Here is an 8235-nt window from a genome sequence, read left to right as displayed (position 1 = left end):
AGCCCGCGCCCCCCCCCCGCGACCCCGGGACCCGGGCCCGGCCGTGATGGCGGCGGTACCGGCGGCCGAGAGGCCCAAGACCTCCCCGAAATCCGTCAAGTTTCTCTTCGGCGGCTTGGCAGGGTGAGAGCCCCCCCCACACCGTCTCCCGCTCCTCCGCCAAAACCGGGATACCGCGATCCCGAACCGAGAATGCCCCTCCCGCACCCTTCTAAACCGCCCCCGGTGCCCGTCCTAACCTCAGACCCGCCCAAAACCCTTAACTTCCCTCGGTCCCCATCGCTACCCCCCACAGTCTCCCGCAAAACCCTTCCAGTGCCCCCCAAAGCCCCTTCAGACCCCCCAACCCTCCCATCACAACCAATCCTCCTCCAAAATCAACTCAAAATCCTCCTCCCAAAACCCCATCCAGTCCTCCCTGTGCCCGCTCCCCATAAATCCCTTTAAGTGCCCCCTCAAAGACCCCCCCAACCCTCCCATCATAACCAGTCCAACTCCAAAATCAACTCCAAATCCTCCTCCCAAAACCCCATCCCGCTCCCCTGTGCCCCCTCCCCATAAATCCCCGAAGCTCCTTCCGAGGCTGGGTGGATTTTTGGGGGGGGTGGGCTGTAATTTTGGGGGATCGCCCCCCCGACCCCGTTTCCTTTCAGGATGGGGGCTACAGTGTTCGTGCAGCCCCTGGACCTGGTGAAGAACCGCATGCAGCTGAGCGGGGCCGGCGCCAAGGGCCGCGAGTACCGGACGTCGCTGCACGCCCTGGGCTCCATCCTGCGCCACGAGGGGCTCAGGGGCATCTACACGGGGTACGGGCCCCCCCGGGACCCCCCTGAACCCCCCAAACCTGCCTGCCCCTGCTGCCCCCCCTGTACCCCAAAAGCTGCCAGGCTTGAGCTCTTTCCTGCCCCCCATTTTTGGGATTGCTCCCGTCCCCCTTGTGTCCCTCCAGGCTGTCAGCGGGGCTCCTGCGCCAGGCCACCTACACCACCACCCGCCTGGGCATCTACAGCGTGCTCCTGGAGCGTTTTGGGGGGGCTGACGGGACCCCCCCGCCCTTCCTGGCCAAGGCAGCCATGGGCATGACAGCAGGGGCTGCGGGGGCCTTCGTGGGGACCCCGGCTGAGGTGGCTCTCATCCGCATGACAGCTGATGGCAGGTGAGCCCCCAGCCCTCCAGAACACACCTGTGCCCCCATCCGCCTCCCCAGCCTGCTTGTTTTGACCAAAATGCCCTTTTTTTGCCCGGAATCCCAGGCTACCCCCCGGCGAGCGCCGCGGGTATCACAACGTGTTCGATGCCCTCGTGAGGATGGCCAGGGAGGAGGGGGTGCTCACGCTCTGGAGGGTACGTGGGGGCTCTGGGACCCCAGGATGCTCTTGTGACCCCCTGCTGCCCCCCCAGGGGGGCTGGGGTGTGCTTGTGCTCTGGGGGGGAGCTGTGCCCCCCAAAATGCCATCTTCCACTCCAGTGCTGTGCCCCCCAAAATGCCATCTCCCACCCCCGTGCTGTGTCCCCAAAGTGTCACCTCCCACCCCAGCGCCGTGTCCCCACTGTGTTTGGGGGCAGAGCAGGGTCCGAGGGGGCAGTGGGGATGCAGGGGGGCTGTGCCAGGGTCTGGGGGCACACAGCACCCACCCACCCACCCCGTTTCCCCCCAGGGCTGCATCCCCACCATGGCCCGTGCCGTGGTGGTCAACGCTGCCCAGCTCGCCTCCTACTCCCAATCCAAACAATTCCTGCTCGACTCCGGTGAGTTCAGGGCGGGTGGGGAACCCTAAATCCCGCGGGGGAACCCTAAATCCCCGCGCACACTCTCCCCTGGTTCCCCTTTGATGTTTTGGGGTGCCCCCAGGGCATTTCCGTGACGACATCCTGTGCCACTTCTGCGCCAGCATGATCAGCGGGCTGGTGACCACGGCCGCCTCCATGCCCGTCGACATCGTCAAGACCCGGTGAGTTCCTTTTTTTTGGGGGGGACCCCCTGCTCCCCTTCAGGTGGGACACGTGGTCACCCCACAAAACCTGTTTAACCTCTGAGTTCTCCCCGGCAGGATCCAGAACATGAGGACAATAGATGGGAAACCCGAGTACCGCAACGGGCTGGTGAGCGAGGGGCTCTGGGAGGAGACCCCTGCAATTTGGGGGGGCTCCTCTGGCATTCTGGGACTTCCCTTGCGACTGGCAGGGGGGTTTCATGCCATTTTGGGGGTGTTGCCTGGCTATGGAGGTGGGGGGAGAAATTCAGATCATTTTGAGGAGTTGCCCATAATTTTGGGGAGCTCCCTTGGTATTTTGGGAGGCTTCCCCATTATTTTGGGGAGGGGATCCCTGTCATTTTTGGAAGGTTTCTTATAATTTTGGGAGGATTCTCCATCATTTTTGGAAGGTTTCTCATAGTTTTGGGAGGATTCCCCATAGTTTTCAGTGTCCCTGTTACTTCAAGGCAGATTTCTATCCCATGGAAGGGCATCCCTGGGTTTTTGGGAGGTTTCTCATTATTTGGGGGGCCCCCTGACACCCTGCTGCCCCTCCTGCAGGACGTGCTGCTCAAGGTGGTGCGCTACGAGGGCTTCTTCAGCCTCTGGAAGGGCTTCACCCCCTACTACGCCCGCCTGGGCCCCCACACCGTGCTCACCTTCATCTTCCTCGAGCAGATGAACAAGTGGTACCAGCGGCTCTTCCTCAGTGCCTGACACCCCCGGGGGGGGGTCGGGGGGATCTGACCCCATCCCGTGGGCTCTGCAGGGCCCCTTGGACCCCCACTGAAGGGGCTTTGGGGGTGTCTGACTGCTCCCTCAGGTGCTGTGGGGGTGCCTGACCCCCCCAACACCGCCAGGGGCTGGCTCTGTAGGAGTGCCTGACTACCCCCATCAAGGCTATGAAGTGGTCCTGGGGTCCTATGGACGGGTCTTGGGCCCTGTAGGGCTGCATGACCCACTCCTCGGGGCTGCAGGGATCCCTGGGGCCCTGTGAAGGGGCCCTGGACCTGATGCAGGGGTGCTGGATCCCTCCCACGGGGACACCAGGTGATGCCTTGTCCCTGTGGAGACTGTAGGGTGCCCTCCCCCTGTGCTCCCATCCCACCCCTCTGGGGGTTTTGTTACCAGCTGATATCAAGGTCACAGTGTGGGGCAGGAGCCCCCCAAAATTCCCCCCGCCCAACTCCCTTCCCCCAGCACCCTCCACCCTGCGCTTCGTTAACGAATCATGGATCGTGATCATGTAATTAAAGCAAAACCCACAGACGTTGGGGAGGTGCTTTATGTCTGTCACACCGGGGGCTGGCTCTGTCACTGTCACCCCCGTGGCTGTGGCCTTGCCCCCTCGGGGACAGGGTGACAGCAGGGGACTCCAAAAGGCACAGCCCAGGGACATCCAGCAGAGCTGTTCATTGTCTCCCCCGCCAAAGTGGGGGAATCCTGGGGGGGCTCTCCCTCAGACAGGGGGGCCACCATCACCCCAGGGCAGGTCAGAGCCGGCCAGGACTGTCCGTTCCACCCCCTCCTCCGTGATGGCTGCCAGCCTGATGACACCCCCGCTGGAGCCGTCCCGCACCATCGCCAGGGCCAGAGCTGGGGGAGCACACGTCAGGAACCCCAAACCACTCGTGAGCCCCCAAACCACTCCAGAACCCCTCAGTGCCGCCCAAACTCCTCTGCACCCCAGAATCCCCTTCCAGGGTCCCCCCAAACCCCCTCTGTGTTCACCAAATCCCCTCCCAGGACAGGCCCAAACCCCTCAATGCCAGCCAAACTCCTCTGTGCCCCCCAAATTATCTCCCAAGCCCCCTCTCAGGACCCTTCCCCCCCTCCCAAATTCTCCAATATGCCCCAAACCCACCACGGGCAACAAATTCCTGGCACTGGGAGCGGCTCATCCCAGGCTGGAAGGTGGCATCCAGGAATCCGTAGATGTAGGAGCTGCCTGAGCCCCCCACAGCGAAGGGCTGGCGCAGGAGGAGCCCCCCCATGGGCACCACGTACACCTGGGGGGCAGAAGGGGGGCTGTAGGGTGTTGTGGGGCAAGGGAAGGGGCTGTGGGGCAGAAAAGGGGGGACTGTAGGGAAAAGATGGGGTTATGGGGCAGAAAGGGGAGGGGGGGGCTGTAAGGAAAAGAAAGAGGCACACTCCAGGGTGGAGAAAAAGGACACTCCAGGAGGCAGAAAGATGACACTCCAGGGCAGAAAGGGGAATGCTGCAGGGCAGAAAAAGGACACTCTAGAGCAGAAAGGGGAATATTTTGGGGCAGAAAAAGGACACACCAGGGCAGAAAGGGGAATGCTGCAGGGCAGAAGGGAATACTCCAGGGCACTACAGGGACGTGCTGGGGCAGAAGACAAGCGAAGGGAGCCCACCTGTCCCCCCCGGCGCGGGTCCCAGCCGGCCACAATGATGCCGGCGCTGAGCTCCTCGCGGTAGCGGTAGCAGCTCTGCTGGAAGAGGCGCGCGGCCGTGCGCACCCGCGGCGGCTCCTCCAGCTCCACACTGCGGGGCAGGGCCGGGCGTGGGGCTGGGGCTCACTGCCACAGCCCCGCCAGCCCTGCCCTGCCCCACGCCCACGGCAAGTACCTGTGGAAGGCCAGCTGGTAGGCCACGGCGTCGGCCACCGCCTGCGTGTCGGCCGCCGAGCCCGAGCGGCAGCAGAAGATGCGGTCGTGGACAGGCGTCAGTTTGTCTGTCACACGGTTGGCGATGTAGGCCCTGAGGGACACGGAGGCTGTGTCACCGTGGGGTGGCACCAGGGTATAGCAGCAGCGTGGGGCTACTGTGACAAACCCCCGAGGTGACGCTGCAACAGGCGGTGACACTGCAACAGGTGTAACAAACCCCAGGGTGACACTGCAACAGGAGCAACCAGCTGGAGGTGGCACCGGGGTGCGCCAGCAGCGTGGGGCTACTGTGACAAACTCCTGAGGTGACATGCAACAGGAGTAACAAACCCCTGAGGTGGCACTGCCACAGGTGTAACAAACCCCGAGGTGACACTGCCACAGGTGTAACAAACCCCCCGAGGTGACATTGCCAGAGGTGTAACAAACCCTGAGGTGACAATGCCGCAGCAGCTGGAGGTGCTGGGGATGCCCTGCAAAGCAGCTGTGGGTCCCAAAAAGATGCCAGAATTTCTCTGGGCTGAAAGCACCAGGTTCTGCAGGCACAGGGATTTAGAAATGTGGGATTTTGTGTGGTAGGAGCAAAAAGGAATGAGAGGAAATCCCTGGAAGCCGGGGATAACCCCTGGGGAATGCTGGGAAATGATTTACAGGATTACCGGGATGGAATCAGCTAAAAGAATTCAGGTTTTGTTCAAAGATCCGGGAAGAATTGTTACACAGAATGGAGCTGAGATTATAATAAAAATAGTGTGGGAAGTGTCCCATATTTTACTGATGAATCAAGGCTTTAATGACTTAGAAGGATGCAGCCCTTTGGATTGGGTGGTTTTAACACGGGATTTAAATCCAATTTTTATCAACAGGCTGGGTTCTGTAGGATTGAAAACTCCCCCTAAAAGAGGGAAAAGGATTTGGCCAATAAAATTTGGGATCTGTGGAGAGAAATCCAAAGATTGGGACCAAGAGGACAAACTGTAACCTGAGAATATTTTTGTGGGAATTATTCCACATAAATAAAGGATTTTTGGATGGTTTTGGTGATGGAAAAATGCCTGAGACAGCAGGAATTATTCCACATAAATAAAGGATTCTTGGATGGTTTTGGTGATGGAAAATGCCTGTGGGACAAGGCAAGGTGTGCCACTGACACCTGGGACCCTGCCCACAGCTTCTGGGGGTGGCCTCCCAGTGGCACCACAGTGACACCCCGACAAGAGTGACAATCCCATGACGCGGTCCCAGACCCCCGTGACGTCACTGATGACCTCACGGCCCTCGGCGCTCACCCGGTGGTGGTTCGGGAGTCAGCCCCTATGACGACGCCTCCGTCGAACTCCACGGCCATGATGGTGGTCTGGGGGGAGGGAAGGGCTGAGCTGAGACTCGCTGCCCCGCAGAAACCCCCTCCCACGGCACACCCAGCCCCACGCCTTTCCAAAGAACTCCCGGCCGCACAGCCGCTCTCCCCCTCCCCGCAGGCACCCCTCTCCAGGGGGGTCCCTCCGGCCCATATTTCCCTTCCCGCACTCTCCAGGGAGCTCCGCTCCCCTCAGCCCCAGCTCCACCCTCAACGGCGCCCCGGAGACCCTCTGCCCCACAGCCCGCCCTCTCCCCGCCGCGCCGGCTCCTCCGGGTCCAGGACAGGCTCAGCACGAGCCCGCAGCCCTCTGGGCGGCTCCTCCCGCCCCACTCACGCCGGTGCTGACGGGCTCCGCCGTCCATTCCCGGTGCGGCCCGGCGGGGCCCGGCGCGGCCCGCGGCTCCCACACCGTCACGGCCGCCATCTTCCGCCGCGCTTTACGGCGGCGCGGCGCGCGCGGCGCGGTTGGGGCGGTGCTTTACGGCAGCGCGGAGGGGAGGGAAGATGGCGGCCGCGTGCTCTTTGCTCCGCGGAATAAAACTCCGCCGCTTTTCCTCGGGAGTAAAACTCTGCCGTTTGCCCCCCACGCCCGCCCTGTGAAATACAAAGCTGTGTTTCCTGTCAGGTACATACAGGCAACGTGTGTATCTGTGATTGTGATATGTGTGGAAACTGACCGTGGGACAGCTATAAAGACAATTCTAATAAATAACTGAGGAAATAAACCATGGAAAAAGGCCTTGGAACCTATCCTTTGTTTACAGTTAACCTTTATAAGTCTTAAGTTGGTTTAGGAGCATTCGACTTAAAGCTTTAAGGATGTTGCTGTTTGACAGGAACTTTCTGCTTCTAGCTAAGCCTTAAAGAGTTTTGCAATAATAACCTTTTGAAGTATAATTTTAGAATATTGCTTGTAGTAAGGATCTTTGAAACTATAGCTTTAGAATATATAAAAAGGAAAGATGCTTATCTCAACGCCTTAATGAAATATTGAAAAGCAGCTTGAGAAAGGAAGATGAACATCAACTCTATAAAGGATTGATGGTTTCCACCAAGGGAAGCTGGACATCACTCTTATGAGATTTGCAATTAAAAGGTGGACCCATCTGGAATCTGGACCTCACCAGCCAGGAGACTTCTTTCTTCCTTCAGAAGCTGGACCCCCTCACCATCTGGGGATTCTCCTGTCTGAGATACATCCTGAGAAAAATTAAATCACAATAGTGTATAGCATTGTGACGTAAAAATTGGGAAGAGAAACTGCTGGAAAAGCTTATGAAAACCCCTATAAATATCTGTAAGCCCCAACTATCGGCGTGCAGTTGGAGGGAAAATTTCCCCCGCTGTACCCAGCGCTGAGTCGCTCACCCTTTACCAAATTAATTAATAAATTGATTGCTGCTTGGCCTAGTCAAGCTTCTTATTTATAACAGCCCCAAGCCGTGCGCTGACCCCCGGTGTGAGCAATGCTGGGGCCAGCTAGGGGGGGTTACCTGGGCACACCTGAGCAGGGGAGGGACAAGGGACGACTCCCAGGGGGAATCTCTCAGGGAAGGATGCTTGGAGCATCTCACAAGGCTGGGGGAGCACCTGGCTACAACTGGGCATGGAACATCGCTCCAAGGAAAATTTCGGCACTTCCTCATTTTAAGGGGTTCACTGGAAGGAAGCTCTGCCTTTCTCAGCATTTTAAGGGTTTTAAAATACATTTCAGGGCACTTCTTTCTATACTCAGGGACCAAATATCTCAGAGAAGGGTGAGCCTGGCATGTACTTAATAGCCTGGGAGGCTATTGTTTTCCTTATTTTTATTTATAATGTAGATGGCCCTAATTAGAGATCCCGAGGGGAGAGGGAATATAAATATAATGAGTATTCTTCTCCCCCATACTCAGTCACACTTCGAGTAGTACTCATTAGTCACAAAGGAATAATTATGTAAGTTAACAGCAAATTACACAATTTATCTAGCTACTCTGTCTAAACACAAGATTTCATTTCTCACCTGTTTTCTGCCCTTCTGCTCCAAGGAGATGCAGCAAAAAAAAACCTGTTGTCATTTCTCTGAGGAGTTTTCTCCTATATCAAACCCCTTATTCCTCCAGAATTCAAGTCAGAGGAGCAAAATGCACACAACAAATCAGAGGGCTTTTATACCGGGTGGGATTTCCCCACTTGCTCTTCCTGGGTGGCATGGGAATGAGAGGTTGGGTGGGGGAGGCATCCTGCAAAACGTGGAATCTCAGCAGGCAGCCGGCCACTC

General features: G+C 58.2%; 2 protein-coding genes and 1 long non-coding RNA gene across 3 annotated transcripts; 2 read left to right on the top strand and 1 right to left on the bottom strand.

Moving 5' to 3' along the window:
* Window positions 1–6: 6 nt before the first annotated feature.
* On the top strand, window positions 7–3245 carry SLC25A11 (solute carrier family 25 member 11). The gene is made up of 8 exons (XM_039715314.1): window positions 7–123; window positions 654–806; window positions 950–1156; window positions 1254–1344; window positions 1659–1749; window positions 1853–1952; window positions 2052–2103; window positions 2538–3245. Exons 1-8 carry the CDS (start codon window positions 47–49, stop codon window positions 2691–2693), a joined length of 927 nt encoding a protein of 308 aa, XP_039571248.1. The 5' UTR covers window positions 7–46; the 3' UTR covers window positions 2694–3245.
* On the bottom strand, window positions 3244–6458 carry PSMB6 (proteasome 20S subunit beta 6). Its single transcript, XM_039715315.1, has 6 exons — window positions 6307–6458; window positions 5899–5966; window positions 4569–4700; window positions 4355–4484; window positions 3841–3985; window positions 3244–3572 (listed from the first exon to the last, which is right to left on the bottom strand). Exons 1-6 carry the CDS (start codon window positions 6394–6396, stop codon window positions 3436–3438), a joined length of 702 nt encoding a protein of 233 aa, XP_039571249.1. The 5' UTR covers window positions 6397–6458; the 3' UTR covers window positions 3244–3435.
* A 3-nt stretch (window positions 6459–6461) lies between these two features.
* LOC120505092 lies at window positions 6462–7382 on the top strand. Its single transcript, XR_005628167.1, has 2 exons — window positions 6462–6597; window positions 6974–7382. It is a non-coding gene; the product is annotated as an uncharacterized LOC120505092 (long non-coding RNA).
* Window positions 7383–8235: the final 853 nt, after the last annotated feature.

Source organism: Passer montanus, unplaced genomic scaffold (genome assembly GCF_014805655.1).
Source record: "Passer montanus isolate IOZ18808 unplaced genomic scaffold, ASM1480565v1 scaffold321, whole genome shotgun sequence".
In the NCBI taxonomy this organism is placed as follows: Eukaryota; Metazoa; Chordata; class Aves; order Passeriformes; family Passeridae; genus Passer; species Passer montanus.
Note: the sequence above shows the minus strand (reverse complement) of the source record. Positions and strands in the feature narration are given on the sequence as shown.